Genomic DNA, 22,858 nt, shown 5'->3' with positions numbered 1-22,858 from the left:
TTTTTTTAAACACAAAAGTGTCTTTGACCAATACTTGCCTTCTGACAGCGCTGGGCAATGGATGTTGTTTGCCACCAACAACCTAAGAGGTGGCTGCATTTCAGAGGTGGTAAATATAGTGTATATGGTAAATGTAAATTAATAAAAAAGACAGACTTCCTTTCCTTGAAGGTCCAGAAAAGACACCCCAAGAAACGCTAGAAGAGGACAACAGACACAATCAACATCCAGAAATGTTTTATTGTACAATGCACCATGCATAATTGATTTTATAATAGCTTGAATTATAAATGAATAAAAATGAGCATGTGTGTTGTAAGTAATTGAAGACCCATCATGTACAAAAATGGGATTATAGTTATTCAGATCACTGACAACTTGGCAATCACAGTAAAACTAACAGGAAGAAGGATGACAATTTTTACAAAGGGAACTGTCAAAAACAGAGATTTGTGGAGGACACTGCATGGCACAACTTTCTAAGTCCAAAAACACTGCTCAATTTTTTTTCTTTTACAGGTGCAATCTTTGGGAGATTAAGGCCTTGTCTACTCTGGGAGTTACTCTGGAATGGCTGCTTCAGAGTATTCTGTGCTATAGATACATCCATCAATTTCCCAGAATAAAAAAGCCCAAAGATTCAGTCCTTTCAGCAATCCATGCATTCTTCAAGACAGGTTCACATCTTCCAACAAGTTTTGCAATTTACAAAATAATTATTTCCCTGTTTCCAGTGTCATTGTTTTTACAGGTAACATCAAACAAGAGAGTGCTCTTGCACAAATTTAGTTCCTTTTAGGATCCTATTAGGTGTTGCAGCTAATAAGGCCATTATATTTTAGAAAGCCTGACAGAATCTTTAACAGCTCTAAAACAGTGACAATGTTAAGTGTCTAAAACCCATGAAAGTAAGAAGCAAATGAGCTGTGTTATCTTGTTTCTAGAGTTTGAGTGTCAGTGGCATTCTTTGCAAACAACCCATTTCTGGACTAGCACTTAGGGGAAAAAAGATATCTGTAAAATGATATTTCTATAGTTTTTAAACCAATTAAAAAACCAGATTAATCAATTTAACCATGGTTTAACAAAGGTATTGGAAACTCTACCTGAAACTATTTAGCATTTCTTCCTTATTTAATACTTTATCCATATAGCATCTCACATCCTTAAATGTGGTTTCTAATGGAAACACCTAGGACTCAATTTAGGAAGGTACTTAAGCATTTGCCTACATATTACCATATGAGCAGTCCCACTGACTTCAGTGTGATAATTCATGTGCTCAAATACCTTGCTGAATTAGGGCCTTAGAGCCTGATCCAAAGCTCACAAGTCAATTCAAAGACTTCCAGCAACTTAATGGGCTTTGAAACAGGACCCCAAAAAAGGCCCCTTGAGACACTAGGAAATAAAATGTTAAATGTATTAATGCTTTGCTAATGGTGAATAAGGACAAATGCTGATGCTATCAAAAATGTTTTCAATGTAAACAATGTTTTTAAAATGTGATTTATTGTTAATAGTTCAATTTTACCAAGATTTTAACTGCTTTCTTCCAAAGGCACTCACAAAGGCAGTCTATCTCAGTATACTGAAATGGTATCAATCCTAGTTGTGCAAGGACATTTGTGCGAATGCAAGGGTCCCACCCACACAGAGACTGAGGCCTTAATAGTCTATTGTGAGGTCAATTTTTAGCTTTATAATAGCAAATATTACATTAATATTCATGGTCAAATTGTTTAATAACATAGCTGAAGATTTTTTTTTGCCTCAAGTGACTCCTTGCTGACAAAGTGATGGACAACAGCCAAAAAGATCCTGAGCTAGATCATTATGACATACATATTACTACTCATGGATCAAATGCTAAAGACAATCATTTTAGTTACAGTAAAAGTCAGCTTAAACGGGTGATATTCACTAATTTTACTACTGAAGAAAGTGATGCATATAAGAGGATCCAAAGATTTAAATGTAGCAAAGTTTGGAAAGTCCTTTTTCTCTGGACTTTAATATTGTTTTACATGCTAATTTCAGAATAAAATTTTCCTTTGATTTTAAGATCTATTGTGTTTGAAACATGTCACTTCAACAGTAAATGTTTTTAAATAAGATGACAAGGATAGGACCTTTGGGGCAAAACTGATATGAGTACGCTGTCGGCTGCTGGCAGACATTATAGTGGTGGCATATTTTTGATATCCTGCTTTCTGAAGTGGTGATCATCACGTGATTCTGAACAATCAAATTGTTCATAACAACCATATTGTAAAGAAAATTCCAGAAAGAGAAAGTAATTTAAGATTTCTCTCAAACTGTATTGGTACAGTATATCTACTGTATATACTTTATCATAAGAATATGATCTTACTGAAGTTTTCACTTCTCCCAATTATGTAGACCATTCCAAAAAGTTAGCAAAAAGATAAAATATACTGTCAAGCACTTATTTATAATTTCATTTCTACTCTCCGCTCTTTAACCTTATAGAAGACTGGAAATGTTTTACTCCACTAGTTTTGTCCTTTCCAATTTACCGAATATGGGGATTTTTTTTTCCTTCTGTACCCATTTTTTTTCAGTTCTGCTTGCTTCCTTCTTTTTGCTATCACAATCACAGACATTGACACAGATAAGGAAATAAGTTTTGTCAGTTAATTTATTTATGCTCTGTCTGCTGGTTTACTGGCTACTGCTGCAATAATGAACCTAGTTTTCAAAACTGCCTGCTTAAACTGCACAAACGATTGGGCATCAGTGCACTGACATGCTATTTGTATATGGAAATTCATGATTTGCACGTGTAACTTAGCAGAAAGTTTTGAAAAATTGGCCCTGTAGTTATTTTTCTTTGATCATTTCTTGTACTCAAGTCCTTTTAAAAATAATTAGAATGCAGAGTACTAAAACAATTTTAAGGTAGATTAAATTTTGGACTTAATCTACTTGACAGTGTCTTTTTAAAATAATGAGTTTTATAAATCTAACTATTTTATCCTGGCTTTCCTGTAATTTCATGTGTTAAAATATTCTACCATACTTGACATTTCTGCCAAAATAGAAGACTTCGACAATTGAAAATAGCGTAGATATAAATGACTTATTTTATATGCTACTTTAATGTTACTATGTTTAATGTGTCACAGCATAATAAATATCTGTGGTCTTCTAGTATGTAATTCTAAAAAGAGAAATACAAATGTTTATATTTTAAAATGTTTAAATTAGATTCTACTTGGTTTAACAATCTGTGCACTGAATAATGTGAAAACAAATTAGAGCTACCTTTGAACATTTCAAAGGAGAAGCAAAGTCCAAAGAGAGTAACAGACATGAGTAATTTACTAAATTGGATGTATTTTCTTTTCCTCTAGAACAGAAACAGAATAAACCAAAATAACTTCATTGTTTATCACAAGACTTTAGTTACTTTTAAAGCAAATTGAGTATTTTACAACACACAATGTATTGTATACCTCAAGTTCCAAGTACAAAGTAATTAGTGAAGTGATTTTAAAAGACTGCTGTTAATAACTATGATTGCAAGTGCTCTGTCAAAAATATCTGCTTGAAAAGTAATGCAGTATCCTCTCCCCCTTAAAATCTTGCTATCCTGACACCTATCTTAACAAAATATGACAGATGTCCAAATTTTAAAATGTTAATGCTTCATATGAGAATATAATTACTGTATTCAGATGTGAAAGATTGCTCTACTACACTGCTACATTAAAACAATATATTACTCATTCATATGGTGAGGCATTTTTGCTCATGTATTTTCAATACTTGTAAAATAACATCCTAATCACTTTTACTTGATTGTAGTTCTCTCTTTGTAATTAGGCCTACAAACAATACCACAATATTCCAGGCAATTTAATGAATTAGGTGAGAAATAAAATCTTTAAAATAACAGTAGTTTGATTCTTGATTATATCATTAGGCTATATATCTTCCAAATTCTTCATTTAGATATCACCAATTTGAGGCTGCATTTTTGCTATATTTAAACAATGTAAATGTCATAAAATGCAGACTATATCTAATTGGAAAATTAAGCAATTATCTTCTGTTTTTCTTCTAAGACTGGAAAAAGCAGCATCGACACAAATGTATTGATTAATTTAGCAATCTGCAAAATGCTTTGGAATGCAAGGTCAGGGACATCTTTCTAGTTAATCCCGAACAGTTTAACTTTCCAACATTATACTTAGTTGGCAATGTCCACTGCTGTAAATGCAGCTAGGTTTCTTTCAGTAACCCTTTTTATAAAAAGGATAACATATCCGTGAGCTAACGCTTCTAAAGTAAAACCAGTTGAAACTTCCAATGCACACGTCTTCTAACTTTTTTTTTCCTCTCTCATCACTTCAGTAGCTTGGGTGTCAGATGCAACGCCATGAAGGCTATATTTTATGGATATTTCTTTTCTTCATGTCAAACTAGCTAAATGTTACATCATAAAGACACTTCTCCAATAACGATTTTAAATGCTTATTACATATTGAGGTAGACTGATTTCCAAACAAAGCTGTTTTACACCTTGATTCGATCATGACCGACTTCCTTTTGGATCCTCCTCCTTGGAAAAATCTTTCGTTTAAGTGCAATCAGCTGAAAGATTAATAATTTATATTTAGTTCTCTCAAACAGCAAAAGGGACCAAAGTCATCAAACTTCTTCCCACAAACTCCATAAAACCTTGACCATTTTATAGCAAATACATATATAAGACTATACCCTCCAGTTTTTCCACTACCCAAGAGGAAGGGAGCAACTGCTCAAACTCTCATCTATTAGGCTTAGGTGTCTCTATTAGACTTGTCAATGTCTGGATCAAGGGCAAACAGTGAATAATACAGTGAGTGCAAGACTGATAAATATGCTAAATCTTAAAGTGCATATTTTAACTAAATAAAATAACTGGATACAATTAATTGCAAGGTGATTATCACAATGCTGTCTGTTCTTAAATATAAAATTTAGAGCAGTAGTCCTTTCACTAAATCAATTTATTATACTTTCCAAACCAAATTTTTATACAGCAGGAGTTTCTAGTATCTATAAAAGCTACAAACTGGGGAAGTGGGATATGGGATGGGTGGCAGCACTCAAGAGCTGTAGGTGAACATTTTTATAGGACTAATTAAAAATATAATGGGCAAGTTTTCAAGAATCTCACTCTCCTCATCACATTATGGAAAGAGTGAACAAGATTAACATAGCAGCATAGAACAGGTCCCACAGAGGAAAAAATTGGACAATAGCAAAAACAAACATTACACTAGAAATATAAGGCTGATCAACAGAAAACATAAAAGGCAAACATAAGTTTCAGTGGTATGATAAGTTTATCTAAGGCACTGATCCTGCAAAAAACTACACGTGATTAGTTCCACTGATTATTTTTTAGTTCAATGGGACTGCCCATGTGCATAAAATGATTTGCATGCCTAAGTATTTACGGAACTGAATAGGGTTTCTTTTGGGGCCTGATCCAAAGTCCACTGAAATCAATAGGAGTCTTTCTAATGAATTCAGTGGGCCTTGGATCAGACACTTACTACCCTAAGATGGATACTGTCTGGATGAGTTGATTAGTATTTATTCAAATTTTCCTAGTATTATATTACTTTGCTTTTGATTGATAGAAATATTTACAGGCCAGGATTTTCAAATGTGACAGGTGATTTTGAGGACTCAACCTGACACACCTTAAATGGACCTGATTTTCAAAAGGTGCTCAGCACCCACCCTTTGAAAGTCAGGATCTTTTAAGAAATTGCAAGTTAAGACACCTGAAAAATGAGGCACCTTTTAATCATGAATCACTTCAGAAAACTTTGGTCATGATGTCTTTCTTCCTTTATTATTCCAAACTTCTTTACTATGTATGTTTTGAATGCCATGAAACAATACTTCAGCTATTGCTCAAAACCCCTATAAATATATTTAATTCATTTTTTAGAGATGTCACTGTTTATTATTAAATGTTGTGTATTTGGATAAAATTATAACTTTTACCTGTTCAGCAAAAAATGAGATGACCGTAAACACAATCAATGTCACTAAAACACAATGGGTCCAAAATTTTAGCTTGTCTCTGTATGCTCTCCTGTATAAACAAAGATGGAAACAGAGTATTACATATCAATGTTTATACCTTTACACTGATATATTGTATACGTTCTTAACATTTCATGGAGTAAAAATACACAGATGAAGAGGGAAAAATGCTAAATTGTGTAACTATTTAGCAATGTATAACTTGGTTTAAAAACAGAATGCTTATTTGTAATGTATATCATAAGGTCTGCATATATTTATCATAAGAATTCTTCTTTGGTTCCCGTGAACCACTTCAGTAGCATGCTGGAACAGCTCTTGGGCCCAGTCCAAAGTATATCATTTTGAATGTAAGGCCACTGTGTTTAAACATGGTTTAAACTTAGTTGTAACTAAAACTGGATTTCTAACAGCATTTTGTCATGCTCCAGCCCAGGATTTTTCAACACTGGGTCGCCAGAATGTGCCAAAGGGTCATGTGGAAGGTCCAGAGAGGAGGTTTATTGGGAGAGCAGCAGGGTGGAAAGCCCGGATAGGAGTGGGGGGTAGGAGCCTGTCCCATACTCACTCTTGTGGGGCTGGCTGGGCTTGGCTCCCCACTTCAGGTGTTGCAACCTACAGGATCATGGTGTCACTCAGGTTTGGCCCAGCCGCACTTCCATCATGACAATGGGAGGCTAGCTGGCCAAATGAGAGCAAGTGGTGCTGCAAACCTTATGTGCTAGGTCACAATGCTACTCACACAAACTTGGCCCAGCCCAGCCCCGGTAGGTGGGCTAGGCCAAACATGAGCAGCACTGCTACCTTGGAGACTAACATCCAGAGCGAGGAGCCAAGCCCAACTGGTCTCACTGAACAGAAGCTGCAGGAGCTGCTGCTATGGTATGTCCCTTGCACTAAAAAATACTAATGAGTATGTTACATATCACGGGTAATATTTTGTAAGCCAGATGTTTTTTGCACTAAAGCTATTTACTGGGTCACAACAGACCATCAAAGTTTACAAATGGGTCCTGAGCCCAAAATGACTAAGAACCATTGCTCTAACCTACCTACGCTGACTATTAGTTGAGAGAGTACACTTAAAAAGCCACCAGAGATCTAAAGCTTGACTTCCCTCCTCCGGAACCATTCAACAATCTGCCTCCCTCCATCATGTCACTTCTTTCAATCAAATGTGAGCATACAGACTAACCTCCTTCCCCAGCAGCCATTATAGCATGTGTCAACTGTCTGGTTCTACTGCAGTTCAGGTCCTCTCTTCCCCCAAACTTTCTGGTTTCTGGTTGGCTCTCCCCCACACCCATCCTTCTCCCTTAGATGGAACAATTGAAACAATTCACCCAGGGTTGCGGTGGATTCCTCATCACGGACTTTTAAAATCAAGACTGGATGTTTTTCTAGAAGACCTGCTCTAGGAATTATTTTGGGAAAGCTCTATGGCCAGTGTTATACAGGAGGTCAGACTAGATCACAATGGTCCCTTCTGGCCTTAGAATTTATGAACCTATGTCCCATTGCTTCTGTTTTTTCTTTTTCAACTCTCTCCTTTCCCCCTTCTTCTCCTGTGAGGATGGCTTTGGATTGTTGACGGGAGCAGGAGAGAGCTCTTCCTGCAGCAGCTCTAATTGGTTGCTGTTTCCCAGGATGCGGACAGATTGGGCAGCAGTCAATCAGAGGGCTCTTCACCAGGCAATGCTCAAATTTGCTAGAGGGATGGAGCTTCTTGCATCATAATGAGACTGGGCTCCAGCCCCAGTCAAAATCCTGTCATTCACAAAAAAAGCCATGAGAATTGGTAATAATAATAATCTTCAGTGGGTGTTTGATAGTTTCAGATTAGATCTGAAAATTAAGTTTTAGACCAAGTTGGTAATTTCTTAACCTTAGCTCTTCTGTTGATTAAAGTTTAGAGTTTAGTTTATGATTGTTATCTGAGGGTTAAAAAAATCACACTTATGAGAAGTTGTAATGCTAGTGCAACAAATATTCCCAAAGTAGAATAATATAAAACAACATCTGGAGAAACAGCACTAGTACTGATATAGTACTGATACATTGAGTTAGATGCTGGCACAACACAATAGCTGTCACACAACAAAGAAGAGATTCTGTAAAATTTACCATTCCTGAAGCTCATGCATATGAAGGAAGCGGTTCCGATATTCTCTTGGCAGCTCAAACTGAGATGGTATGGGAAACATTGATTCATAAAAATCCCTAAGCACTGCCTTCACTGTCTGAGCATCTTTATGATTGTGATCAATGTTGTCATTCAGGCAAACAAATTTTCTAGAAAAATGAAAAATCAATGTTAGCTTTGTTATCATACTAAAGAAAATATCCTGTTTGGAAACTGTGTTTTTGGTCGATACAGATATACTTGAATACACTCCTTATCTTTGCATTATCGAATTGAATCTTTTGGATGTTAGAAGTCAAAGCCTTCCTCATCCTCTGAGCGCCTAGGGTGGCAAAGAGCCCAAATATCTGTTGTACCTAAGAAGATATTACTTTTGCATCTGTTCTGTGTCATGTGTTTATGGGCACCGCTGTCCTCTAATGGAATTAATGGCAGATGTTTAAAAGTGAGTCATCCCATAGCCCTTTGTTTATTATATAGATGACAGAAGTCCCAAATTACAACACTAGCAAAACTGTTTCATGAGTCGCTGCTAATGCATGTTATTTCTCAATATCATAAATGAAATTGAGTTGCACTGTATTAGGTGCTGCCATATACTAATAGTTTAACCATTTATCTAGCATTTTTCAGAGGCTCTCATGTGAAGCAATGGAAGATAATGGTTTTACTGAGGGCAAAATCTGACCTGAATAATCTTTACTGGTGATGATACATAAACCAGACAGAACATAACTTGACTTGCAGATCACAGGCTGAGCTTACAGGACTGGTAGCCCCCCCCCCCCACGCTTTTACTGGTAAAATGTGTAGCTTGAAAGCTTGTCTCTCTCACCAACAGAAGTTGGTCCAATAAAAGATATCATCTCACCCATCTTGTCTCTAGAATTTATATGGAAATCACCAATAAGTAAGAATCCCCACAAAGCCACTTGTATAGAGTTCAAATAGAAACACACTGAGATCTAGGTAGTGCAATTTGTTGTAACTGAAGAAGCATATAGTGTGCCTGACAACTGTGTATCCTTGGCTACTCTGAGCTGGTGTTTGGCGGCAAAATGCCCTTTCCTACATATAGGCATGGTTATTTGCCCTATTTATACTGCAAGACAAAGAGTCTTATTTTTTCCCTAGAGGGAGAAGTCATATCTGATAACATATGCCTTGTAACTGCTAACCTTTGTGAAGAAACAGACTCTAGTCAGCTGCTGTATAATATATGTCCTTTCAAAGAGCAGAAAAATATTTTTCATTTACTTAGCACCTGGCCTTCCAAAACATCTCAAAATGGTTCACTGACTACCTGGTTCACTCATGCTACTCTTTCTGTCTACCTAGATCTTTATACTTTGCCCATTGCCACACAGATTCTAAGGTAATTAGGACAACTAGCATACACAATTGCTCTACACAACAGCAGATAGGAGAGAGATTTTGTTTAAGCAGAATGAGGCAAATAAAGTGGATATTTAATTTCCAACAAAAATAGAAAGACCCTGTTTTCAAGGTTTTGTCTGACAGACAGAGAGCAAACAATGGAATTTTATTTATCATCTTCACAAGGTGGAGAGACTGGTTCAATTCTTTCAGGATTTAAACCCGCAGTTCCAATAGTTCTGGGTATTTCAGAACTGATGTGTAGACAGACCACTGTGTTCTACCCTGCTTGAAGCACTTTGCAAAAACCTTTTACATGGATTAGTAGATGAGCAAATAATAATACTCTAAAGACATCAGATGAAAAGCACTTCATAGCAGGACAGGGAGAAATTAAGTGACTTACCTAAGCTCCCACACTGAATCAGTGGAAAAGCTGGGACTACAACTTAATTCTTTTGACACCACATCTCCTACTCTAACATATAACGCTGCCTACAAGTTATTCCACATGTGGAGAACAAAGGGGGAACGCTAGTTAAGATTCAAAATTGCTAATTTTCTTTCCGCATCTTGCAAAGTTAACTATAATTGAAAGTACATCTACACATGGAGTGGCAATCCACAACAGTGAATCTCAGAGCGCAGGCTTATGCTACGGTGCTATAAATAGCTGAGTAGATATTGTGGCTCAGGCTGGAGTTTGGGCTCTGAAGCCCACCTTCCTATCTAGGCTTCAGAGGCCATTCTCCAGCCTGAGCTGCAACATCTACACAACTATTTGTCCTGCCTTAGCGCAAGCCCAAGTGTGCCAACGGGTCTGACACTCGCTGCCACGAGCTGTGTAGCAGTATCGTGAGGTGGTGGGGTAGATGGGGCAGAACATTTGACACTATATACACAGAGTAAATCACCACACTGATTTTGTAACAAGGGATCTTTCAAAAAATGTTTAGATAAATACCTACATAATATTCAGTTGTCTTCAAATGTCCAATATATCATTTAAAAATATGTACAAAACAGATCACAAAGTGGCCTATTATTTAAAGCCTGTGATATAATGTTTGTGATCTGTAGAATCCTATGAGATTCTGCTGAAGTTTTCTGTAAATTTCCAATGGTTTTATAAATATAAAAAATTAACAGTGGTGAATGAAAAAATCAGACACACAAGATGCAAGTTACTCTACATGACCACATAAAAGTTTTTCACATTTTTCATCATGTTTTCCAGAATATTCAACACCACTGTTCATTACAAATATGAAAATTATGTGGCAGAAAAAATATGGAATGAAAGTAAGTTGCAGCACTAGTGACAGAATAGTTTTTATTTATTTTTAAGACTGCGACCTGATATTTAAAAATCAATTTTTACTCACAATTGCCTTACACCTAATAAATATTAGTTTTTCAGCAACGTATAAAACAAGAGATGTTTGAAGCTGTCTCAAGGGAAAATAAAGCAATCTCAAAACAACATGCAAAACAATAAGTGCGTACCTGGGATTTTTTCTTATATCATCTAGCTGGCCAACTACATGAGAAACGTTGGTGCGGATCATTTTGAAAGCAATTTCCTCTTCTCCCATGATTTCAAACCTTAGCATTATTAAAATAATTTTTTGGATTAGTGTAATAGCATGAGTCAGGCATTACAAACATGATATTATTCTACAAATTAAATGTCTTATTGGTGCACCGCTCTCTATTTGATTGCCCTATTTTTCCTAGTGGTTTGTCATTTGAGTGCCATCTCTCTCAAAATATTTACTCAAGGAAGCTAATTCACTAGAGATGGTGCTCTTCCACAGACTCTCCTTTCTGTACTTTTAAAAAAAAAAATGTTGTTGTTAACCTGATGGAAAATTAAGATCTGAATTTTAGTATTCTCATTGGTTAACTAGTGGTTTCAGAGGAAGAATGTTAAAGAGGCTTCCTGTAAACTATGTAAGCCCCTACCATTTACAATGTATGCTTTATTAGGTTTGCATCACATGTTAACACCCCAGTCGCTCTCCATCCCTATCCCTCCCTCTCTTCCCTGCCCTTTCACTCCCTACTCTGAAAGTCTGAAGGGAAAAAACAAGTATTTTAATTTTAGAGGACAACCTAAAACTCTAATCTTAGGTCCAATTCCTGCAAAGATACACACACTTGCTTAACTTGACACACTGTGATTTGTTCCACTGGCTTCAACTGAACTACTCACAGTGTGTAAAGGTGCATAAGTCTTTGCAGGAGCCTTAAAATTAAATGCACTAAACTACACGTTGACAAAGCTGTAGATGTATGAAGTGTATAGTCTGGAAAAGAAATCTAGAGGCTAAAAGGGCCTATGATGCCCCATTTAAATGTCCCACAAAACTTGCCATTCCTTTTTTTCCATGCTGCACCCTATGCCGCTATCACCACCTCATTTAAATTCCTCTTGAAAACTTCCTCCTTTTAACAACGTCCACAACAACAAGAGAGCCGATTACAATTATATTAAAAATTCACAGAACCACCAATGAGCTTGGGCCTTAAACAGAGTAACATAATTCATTATATTGTGCCTCATCTTTTCCCTACTGTGTTTGTCACCTCATCTGTTATGTTGTGTCTGAGACTTATTTATGACCTCCGCAAAGCATTCAGTGCACTTTGACAGGAAGGCAGACCAAGTCCGGGGCCAAGCAGCATCTGTGATCCAGAGCCTTCAGCAGTTCTACAATACTGCTAGGTTCTGTAGCCACTTAGGCCATGGGAGACAGTTGTGTAAGTTTCAGTGACCTCTCAATCTTCTCTCCCACCTTGGAAGAGGAGTCTGTGACTCTGTCCAGCCCATCTGGCACACGTGGCATTGGGGAAATGAGATCATGTGTTCCACCCTGGATGAAGGGCCACCAAAGACACTAAATAGGCTGTGTGGCTAGTCATTTGCCCTGGCTACTAGATCTGATAGAGCTCTCAGCTCAAGAGCACAAACAGATCCCAGAAGAACACAGATTACCAGCACACACAGAGCAGGACCAACAATGACCCCTCCACAAACCAACAGAGCAATCCCATTCTCAATACACCTATTTCCTTATGGGAAATGCACAAAGCAGGTAGGGCTGCAGTAGCTCTCCTTGCCACAGCAGGAGAAGGTGAGATGCAACTGGGATTTCCTCTCAAGATTAACATCTGCCATATGCAAAGTAGAGGAAAATTCCTTCTGCGCCCTTTTATGCTCCACCAACAGTCCTCAGTATCAGTCTCTGCTGCATGCAGTAAATTTACATAGCCATCTGAAGCTATTGTATTCCTTATTGTTACATAAACTAGGGTCAGGATTTGGTCCAAGGAAAGGAATTCAGGCAAAATAATAGTGATCATTCTCTGAAATACACGCAGTATGAAAAATGTTACACTACCAAGCAGTGCATTATCACTGAAATTAAAAAATAATATATCCTTTTTGGTGATGAAACATAAAACGTAAGCGGTTACTTAAGCAGAGCACTAATAATTCTTAAGGGCTTAATGCCGCAAAAAGTGAAATCTAAAAAGCGACCAACATTTGAAGATTGGAGTGTAGACAGTGTAAGCCTGGCCACCAAGGAAAGGAGTTGTATACTGTAACAGAAATACCCAAGACAAATTCTCAGAGAGATGAGATGCTTTTCTAGAAGTGTCCAAATGATCCTATTAAATGCATGGGCCCCTGGTCCTCCTCCCACCATCTCCTCCTCTTCTCTGCCCACTTCCTTCCCTCTTCTTTCCCCCTCCTTTGAAGTTTGCTTCTGTTCTTTATCTTAGTCTAATAATTTTTCTTCTTCAACTTCTCTGTACATAAAGTAAGGTTAAGGCAGAATAAGATTTAAAACTAACTGGGTTTTTATAAACAAATTTTGTCTGTTTGTAAACTGTGTAATACAAATAACTAATTCATATTTTAAACATTCATACCGCATATAATTTAATGTTTCCAGTATAGTGGAGGTTAGGTAGCAAATGGTTAATGTATTATTAGAAGTTTATGTATAATTTGTTATGTTTGGGGGGTGGGTGTGTGTATAAAGATAAATAAAATTTAATAAAAAGTTAATACAAAATAAGTGGTTATTAATTCTGTTTTTACACCAGTCTATTTCTGTTCAAGTGTCATTAATAGGAAGCTTTGAATTACATTTATTTTAACATGTACAATGCAGTCTACGATCAATTATGCATTTTCACCTCTGGTTGTATTTCTGTGCATTTACAAATGTTATAAAAACAATTATAAAAAATAAAAGTAGAATCACATACCTATATTTGTTTTTGTCCTTGTATGCCTTACGAATTCTCTCAGTCACAGGCTTACAATTAGTTACTAGATTTTTAGTCACCGGAGGCTGTAAGAAAATACAACTGGGGTGAACAGTATCCTTGCATAACTGCTCTATAAATTATATTATTAAAAGTCGGCTGGAAAGAAATGTTATATAGTCTCCAGAAAAATGGGGAGACAAAACTTCGCTCCTAGAATGAAAAGCAATAAATAATATTTATTGCTATGTATTGTTAAACACAGTTTGGTGTAGAAAAAGAAGAAATGCTGACGCATTCCAATATTATGCAAAACATACTTTTTGCTATACTTTCTATTTAGCATCTGCATTCTATCACCAATACAATATTCACTAGATGAACAGCTGATTTTGGCATTCCTGATGCAAGCCAGTCAATGCCTACTAGTAAAATTGGCCAGGCAAGCGCTAAAGAACAACTGGTGGGTATTAGCCTTATTATTCCTTGTCTGAACTATATGAAACAACAATTCTGGGAACCAAATCTCTATTCCCAAGGGAAGTTTTCTACAGTGCTATACTCATTCCTAGAAATTTAGCCCTTGCAACACACAAGTAAAAATAAATTCTGCCTCTGTGCTAAAAACAAACACTATTATGTCACTATTTGAAGTGGACTTAAAAATGATAATGTTAGTACTTCATGTATTAGTGCTTAGATTAGTGACATTTTATTAGCACTCCAAAGAGATTACAATAATTTAAAAATTGTTCCTAACTATTCAAGCTTTCTTTTAACTCTATCCCAAGTAAAGTTGCCGTCCTCAAAGTTTCACTTTACTAACAAACCTACAGATTGAACTATTGCATAGTTTCACAGACCGTACTGATCTGATCACAAAGGTGCGAATACTGCAAAGACAGTGAGGTAATCTGGACTGCACCGTGACTAATATCTGGAGCATTCCCAACTATACATTTACAATCATCAGACCAGCTTGGTGCGGTTGATCAGTATCCTGAGTCTTGCTGAGGAAACAACTACAAGAAATCAGCTTCCTCAGGGTAGTCTGGTCTCCTTGGTATACAAGTTCATGTATTTTAAAGGACTGTTTGTCAATGGAAGTATATACTCTGCTCCACAACTTGCTCTGTCTACCAAGTTCATTTCTGAGTATAACATACCACAAAATGTTGGTTTGAACCTATAAAGCCTTAAAGCCCCAATTTAGCAAAGCACTAGGGTAAATTTTTCAAAAGCAGCCAAATGACTTAGTAGCTTAAAGGCATGTCTACATTACAAAACTTCTGCCACCATAGTTACGTAAGTCAGGGGTGTGAAGAGGGTGTGATCCTTGTCCTATATAGCTGGGCCAGAAAAATCCTCTCATATAGATGAAGCTATACTGGCAAACTGCAATTTACTGGCATACATCATTTAACTCAAGGGGTCTGGAATAAGCTATACCAGAAAAGATGAATTCACACTAGGAGCACTTTGCCATTATAGTACACCAGTATACCAATATCAGCAAAGTGCTCCTGGAATAGACATTGCCCAAGTCCCACTTTAAAAACTGATTTAGGCACTGGAAGCCTAAACCACATTGAAAGTCAACTAGAATTACTCAAAAGCATCAGAATTATGAGGAAGGTACCTCAAGACTAGGTACACAGAGCTGATCTCTTCACCAAACAGGAGACAATCCAAATCAAGACTTGTCTGGTGCCACCAAAATGCTCAAATAAACAAGGACAGCGCATACTGCCTCTTTGGTTCAACATGCTAAATTACATTTCAAGTTTTAAAAAAAGGACAATCTTTTTAATTTCATATATATGAAAATTTGCATTCTTTACTTTTGTGGAGAATATTTCTTGACCTTAACAATTAGAGGTGTGGTTTGTAACAGTTTTATATTTAAAATAAGATTGAGATCTCCATACGTACTATATTATTTGTGAATTATTCTTAACATTTTGCAGGGAAAATGACAAATTCGGTAGACACAAGCTCGGGAAATGAGACAAAATGTACATCTTTTAGACTAAATATTTTCTTACCAGATTGGGATCATAATAAGCTTCTTGAGTTGGAGGAATGACATTAATCTGAGTGATATTGGCAGGAAGTGCTTTAGAGCAATTTATCAGCAATTGCTCCAGACTTGTCAAATCCTGTCAGAAGAAGAAAAACAAATTCATTTCATATTTTGTCACTAACAGTTCTATAATTATACTATATTTCTTCTGTATTCGGAATGGTTAAAAGTATTTTTAAAATATTAGCTACAAAATGTACTTGACTATTTCTGCACAAGAGCAAACATCCACATAGGCTATTATTCAGCAAGGTATTAAGTACATGAGTGGTCCCGTTAAAATCAATGGAGTCGCTCACCTATGTAAGGTTAAGAATGTGCTCGGCTGAATCAGGGCCATAGTGAGCCACAACCAAAGTAAAGGAAATGTCGTATCCATTTAAATGTGAAGAAAATTGCGCTATTGATGTATTTCATGTAAATGTAAATTTCAGAATTTGAAATGATATATTAAGTTATTTAACAATGGGGAGGATTGAAGGAGGGAAGAATTGAAGAGAGAGGAAGAATGGTATTCTGATTAAAGCACTGGCCTGGAACACAGGAGATCTGGCTTTAATTTTAGCTCTGTCACTGACTTTCTGCGTGATCTTTGGGGCAAGTCACTTAATAATTTTGTGCCTCAGTTCCCTATCTGCAAAGTGGGGATAACACACATTGTCTGTTTCCATCTTTAGAATTTAAGCCCTTCAGGGCAGGAACTCTCTTTTTTTGTTTGTACAGTGCCAGCACAATGGGGCCTGAAGGTGCTATCATACTGTAAACATATACTATTACACTACTTCCTTTCTTTCACCATTTCACCTGCCTTGTCTATTGAAATGTAAGTTCTTCAGGACAGTTCTACTATGCTTATGCAACTGAACCTAGGACAATGGGACCACAATCCTGATTAAGACTTCTAGGCACTACCATAATATAAACAAACAATAAGTCATTTAACATTTTATTTTATATCATGTTCAAACCAAATGCCTTACTGAACTCAGAAGAAAACAGATTGTTTTTTTACTACAGCTAAAACATCAGTATTAGTTTACCTGAATGTTAATTAATAAACAAATAAGTAGTACATATTAAATCTTAAACATACAGTGGAAGTTTAAGAATTGCCTTATGTTGCAGTGTTTATTATCTCTTGCAATAATGATCATATTGAATTTTACAGCTAAAGTAACAACAAAAATTGTTTCTGAAGAAAATGTACCTGCAAACTTAAGGGAAGTTCATGTATTCTTGTAGCCAATGTGCGAATCTCTCTGTCAGACAAAATGCCAGACTGATCTGTATCAACTTCATCAAAAACCTGGGAAATATTCAGTGGCTGAACTGCACTCATGAGATAATAGAAATATGAAAAAGCAAACTGCATGTCTTCTGAGTGTCTCACTTTGTGAAATGAGGTCTTGTCAAATTCCTCAGGAAACCTGTCCAGATACAATACAAATCAATTCATTATTTTGCCACCTTAGAGTGAAACATTTCTTACTGAAGAAAAGTACCTCATTTGAAATTCAAGAAGTTCTCCAAAGACTACTTATTTTAACATTGCTGTCCTAGTGAGTGAAACATTCTCCTTCCCCCCTCTCAAAGTACATGTTTACGGAGCAGTTATCAACTCATAGCTATAAATTCAAGGGTGCAGACACAGAAGGTAGAATTACAACAGCTCTGGAGTTTCACTTTATTTCAAACAAAGTCATACTCACATATCCTGTAGTTCTTGCATAACAATGCGGTCAATCATGTGAGGCATATGAGCAGGGACTTTCCGAGATGTAAATCCAAATTTACTGTTTAGAAGTTTATTTACATATCGGAGAGAATCAGCAAATGTATCTTTCAACTGCCTGCCAATTCGTTTACCATCAGTAAAGTAGGACATCTGCTTAATTAACGCCTCTTCTTCCTAACAAAATGATAGGCATACACCAGAGTTACATTATTAGAGATCCTAAACACACATACAAGTTGATAATTCCAATGAAGTACTGAGCTCTTTTCAGTATTTGTAAAACTGTAAGAGAAGTGTTAAATGTTCTTGCTTGAGCAGTTGAGTTCTCTTTTTTTACAGCAACGGTTTAGGCCTAAAATGTGACCTTCCTTAAAACTCTCATGCGATGATAGGAAATGATGTATGGAATCTCATTTAATTTGTTAAATTTTAAAAGGAAAATAAACTGCAGAAAAGCCACTATTTGTTGTAGGAGATATATGTAATCGTGAATTCCCTTTGATGGCTATGCATCCACAATTAACAAAATGAGAGTCTCTTGAGCATGAAGGTGCCTCCTATATAGAATCCAATCAGAGATTAAGTTTAAAGAGTTAAAATATCTCATGGCATTTTTTAAAGCAAAGATGACAAATTTTCTCAAGTGATATATTGTATTATGCAGTCAGGATACTCACATCAAGAAGATCTTGGAAATATTTATTTTTTTCCCATGGCAAAAAGCCTTGATCACTGCCAGTGTAATATTGCAGTTTCCTTCCTGGCAACACTTTGCTGCCTGCTGTATCTATGTTGGTTTCCTGGTTGTTTATTTCCATTCCCCCTTTTTTTTCTTCCTCAGTCTCCACATTTCCAATATCTTTTGACTTATGGATTTCTTTAGGTATGAGAGAATTCAGTATTTTCTCTCGAGATCCATTTTTATTTCCCATGTTCTGGATTACAGGCATGGATTCAGAAACTGATTTTAGCGGAAACTGACTGTTTACCTTCATTGCCACAGCAGTACTCTTTACTGCTACTGACTTTGAAGGAACTGCTTCATGTTTTTTTGTTGCAGCTTCTATTTTGCCACCAAATAAATCTTTATAAGGCTTGTGCCAACTGGTAAGGTTCTTTTGTTCTTTTATACCATCATAGGTATCTTTCCTTTCCATGCCTGGCATTTTCTTAGTTTTTGTCATTGTAGGTAACATTTGGAAAGATCTCAGAAGAGCAGCCTTTGATAGATTATAACCTTTATGAGTGATATCACCATTTTCTAGCTTTAAATCCAGGTTCTGAAGAGCCAGCAGAACATCTTCAGGGAGGAAAGACACGTTTACTTGTGGCATAACCATATCTTCAAGGTAACTCTCCTTTGTGTTATTTGGACGTTTTCTGATTCTTGGAAAACGTTCTTCTTCAGGAATATCCTCAAATATCATTTCAGCTTCTGGTACTGAAGGTGTAGTTTTAATGAAAATGTCAGATTTCTGGGTGGAAGTTGTGTTCAATTTCGGTTCCTCTCTGGTATCAACCTCAACAGCTATCTGCATTTTAAACTCTTCATCATTTTTATCTTGAAATGTAAGATTAAAATAGATCACAGTTGCATTCATTCCACTATGCATTATGAGGTGGATAGTCTTCCACTTGTTGGCAACAGAAGCATGACGTATAATTGGATCATCACTATAAGCACCCTCAATTCCCTTCTTGGCTATTTCATCAAAGCTGAAATACGGTCGGTATTCACCTTTTGGAATAATGTAACGGGTTTGATTCTGCTGGAGAGTCACCTTGTACAACTCGTCAAAGTGATCTGGAAAAACAAAAAACTAATAATTTACCTCCCTGTCAGTTTCCTTCAATCCCTTGTTTTAAGCAATAATCAGAATATCACTTTTGAACTCACTCTCTGCTGATAACTACTGTAACTGCCAATTTTTATCATTCAGGTAGCTTATCCCCATTTTATAACATATTATGATTTATAAATTTGCCATTCATTCCAGTAGTGATTCTAAAGCTGTGTTCATCAGACTTTCAATTTCCATATTCAGCGTTTCTGTGGCCTATTACCATTTTCCCTCATTTATTTTTAACTACAGATCATAACTGATATCTCCAAATTACGCTTTCACCACATTCTAATGGATAGTTTCATGTTTGTTTAGATGAACTATACTACTTTATCATATATTGGCTAGAGACCTCAAAATCAACAAGGCCAAAATGAACTTCTTCCTTCCTCCCAAATCATCTCCATCACTGTTGACAAACTTTGTCATCCTCCTAGTACGCTATTTTGGTGTCTTACTCTACCCTCATTTTCTTCACGTCCCATTTTCAAGCTCTCACCAGCCTCTGATGCTTCTGTCCTTTCCACTCGGTTCCTTCAACAAAAAACCTTTTAGGCTTCCCTGCATCTCAGCTCAGCTCGATCCATCTAGGTAAAAAGCTGCTGCTAACATCTTCCACTGTGCTACTATAACCATGTCATTCCCCATTTCGAACTGGTCCATTAGCTTTCCCTGGTCTTTAATATCAAATTCTAATTTCTTATATTAACATTTAAGACTCTGCATAACTTCACCCTACCAAGATCTCTGTGCTCTCATTTCTTTGCATTGCCTGCACTCCTCCCAAGTCCTTTTTGTACCTTGCTCCCATTCTCGTCTTCACTCTTTCCCATGTCATCCCTTACACTTGTAACTCCCTCCCTCTCCTAGTGTTCCTGACATTTTCTCTTCCTTCAAATGACTCCTTAAAATATACTGTGAAGCCTTTCAATACTAGTTCAGAGGTAAGCATCTATTATTTTTTCAATGCCTCACTGAGATTAGGCCTACATATCTGGTTACGTGGTGCTTGTGAGCCTGAGCTGAATTTTCTAATTTAAAATGTAAGCTTCTTGAGACAAGGACATTGATACTCTGTGTTCTGTACAGCACCCAGCTTACTGTCCACGCTTAATAAATAACTGCTCAAGAAAAAAATAAAATCAGCCCAAAAGAATCTTTCAAGTTTGGATTGGTTCATGAAACACCCACTCACATTTTCCCAAGCTGGTATACAGTCACAGCTCCTTCCCCTCAACTAGCAAAGTGCCTTAACATGGGACTCCACAAGCAATAACTACAAAACAGTAATGTACAGTTCTGAAGAATTCTCACACAACTGTCAATTATGTACTTTACATACCTTGCCCACAATCACCAGCATCAAATCCACAGGAGAGGACATTGCATGCCTGGTCACAGAATTTATCCGCCAGCCAGGAATTGGCACAGCCCTGGTTACAATAAGAGACTCCACTTATTCCTGCACCAAACTGCCAGGGTGGGCCATTCCCTGCTCCTGCTCCTCCACCGCCACCAGCAACGTAACGACTACCACCACTGTTCCCTAAGGAAGGGCAGGTGTCGGGGGGGGGGAGGAGGGGAGGGGAGAAAACATCATTAAAATCCTTACTTCTCACATGATGACTCTGCTACTATTTTAAACCTCATTTGTTAAAGTTAGTTTGAAAAAAAAAAAGTAAGTAGAGCGCATTTTCCACCTCAGTGGGTCCAGCATTTCCCTCTAGTGGCGGCTGGAGTATATCTTCGTCCCTCAGAATTTTTCCCCTCTAGAGGTGAGTGAAGGTAATACTGTTCCCCAAAATGGCCATTCCTCTCTGGTCCTCCAGTCCCCCTCTCTGGGCCTGCTAGGCCCTCGCCTCTTCGCTGGAACTTTGGCTACTCCAGCGAACGGCCGAGGGGAGGAGGGCAGGTCCCACCCTCTACTCCGGGCCCCAACCCAGGGACCCTACAAGTAGAAGCCTCGTGCTGCTGGTTTCAAGAGTGCTACTAGCTTCCCTGGGTTACCTGCCCATGGCCCCTTGGCTCACTGTGCATTCCCTGTTTGAGCAAGACTTCTTCCGGACCCCTTGCCTGGGGAGTCTCTCAGTCTTTGACAGCCCCTCTGGGCATGGCAAAGCTGAGTCAAACACACAGTTCAGTCACCCATCTGGCAGGGCCTTTTCCTTCAGCCCTCCGTGCCTGGAAAGGCCCTCAGCCCTGCTTGGGCAGGGTTTCTGACCCAGCCTCTGTAGCTGTGGGGTTCTCGCCTTCTGTACCCTCCTGGTCCTTGACAGCATCTGCACCACTCAGTTCTCCAAACCCCCACAACTCCTATCACCCACAACTGCCTGGCTGGAGGATAGGCTTTTAACAGGCTCCAGACAGGTGTCCTAATTAACTGGGAGTAACCCCTGTTCAGCTACTAAGGGAAGGGGGACCAGCTGATCCTGTGGCTGATATACCCGCCTTCCACCACTCTCCTGTAGCCATCTGCCTTGACCCTGTCCCAAATACTAACCAAATAACCAAAATAACCAAATAACCAGGTAGCATGGTCCATAGGAGCAGTACTAAGAGCAAATGGATGTAATAGATGAAAGATCCACTTAACCCTGAATATAGTAATGAATATTACATAGGTCCTTCTCTATGAAAGCACTTGGGACCATGCACAGCCATTCAAAATACAGACCATTCATTATGTTTAGCAACAAAAACATCAAACAATAGAGGCCCCTTTACTCTGTCAGCCAAAGGTATGATAAGATCCAGTGGCCGGGAGCTGAAATTAGAAAAATTCAAATTGGAAGTAAGATGAAAAATTGATAAATGCTCACTTGGTTAACTTATCAATTGCATCATCATTTAGAGTGTTTAAATCAAGATTTTACATCTGTCTTGCTCAAGTTCAACCCAAAACTCTTGTGATTAATAGTGTTCACTTACATAACAGAGAACAATTCCCTCCACTGCATGACTTATAAGTGAAATTCTGTACCCTATGTTTTATGCAAGAAGTCAGATTAGATGATAATAGTGGTCCTTTCTAGCCTTATAAAAATCTATGAAACACAAAGTCACTCTCATAAAACTAAATATCCGACAGGAACAGAGGTGGAAGGTGAAATATTCTTCAGTGTGTTCACATCTGGAGAAAGTTAGGGTTTTTAAAGGTGGGGAAATGGATGTCAAGACAGAGCACATTCTAATTAGACTATAAGGCCCTCCACATCAAAGACATGACCATCTGCTAGCTTCAGACTGAACTGTAAGTATCCAAAACATGGATGTGTGTTGAACACAAATATTCATCAGGACCAGGCTCAAAGAGGTCATTTAGA

At 37.4% G+C, this 22,858-nt stretch overlaps 1 protein-coding gene across 2 annotated transcripts in view; it reads right to left on the bottom strand.

Moving 5' to 3' along the window:
• Positions 1-222: 222 nt before the first annotated feature.
• Positions 223-22,858, bottom strand: part of GNPTAB (N-acetylglucosamine-1-phosphate transferase subunits alpha and beta) — a 63,360-nt gene continuing 40,724 nt past the window's right edge. For both annotated transcript variants that reach the window (XM_067536014.1, XM_067536015.1), the window contains 10 exons: positions 20,878-21,081; positions 18,369-19,495; positions 17,666-17,865; positions 17,164-17,383; positions 15,919-16,032; positions 13,874-13,959; positions 11,099-11,197; positions 8,197-8,364; positions 6,031-6,121; positions 223-4,620 (listed from right to left, as the gene is read on the bottom strand). In XM_067536014.1, the coding sequence (XP_067392115.1) occupies positions 4,543-4,620; positions 6,031-6,121; positions 8,197-8,364; positions 11,099-11,197; positions 13,874-13,959; positions 15,919-16,032; positions 17,164-17,383; positions 17,666-17,865; positions 18,369-19,495; positions 20,878-21,081 (2,387 nt within the window). In that variant the 3' untranslated portion in view covers positions 223-4,542. The remainder of the gene's footprint in view (positions 4,621-6,030; positions 6,122-8,196; positions 8,365-11,098; positions 11,198-13,873; positions 13,960-15,918; positions 16,033-17,163; positions 17,384-17,665; positions 17,866-18,368; positions 19,496-20,877; positions 21,082-22,858) is intronic.

This window comes from Emydura macquarii, unplaced genomic scaffold, assembly GCF_026122565.2.
Source record: "Emydura macquarii macquarii isolate MOO-44397 ecotype Brisbane River unplaced genomic scaffold, CSIRO-AGI_Emac_v2 contig_3530, whole genome shotgun sequence".
NCBI lineage: Eukaryota > Metazoa > Chordata > Testudines > Chelidae > Emydura > Emydura macquarii.
The sequence above is the reverse complement of the archived record's forward strand: the minus strand, read 5'-3'. Positions and strand labels throughout refer to the sequence as shown.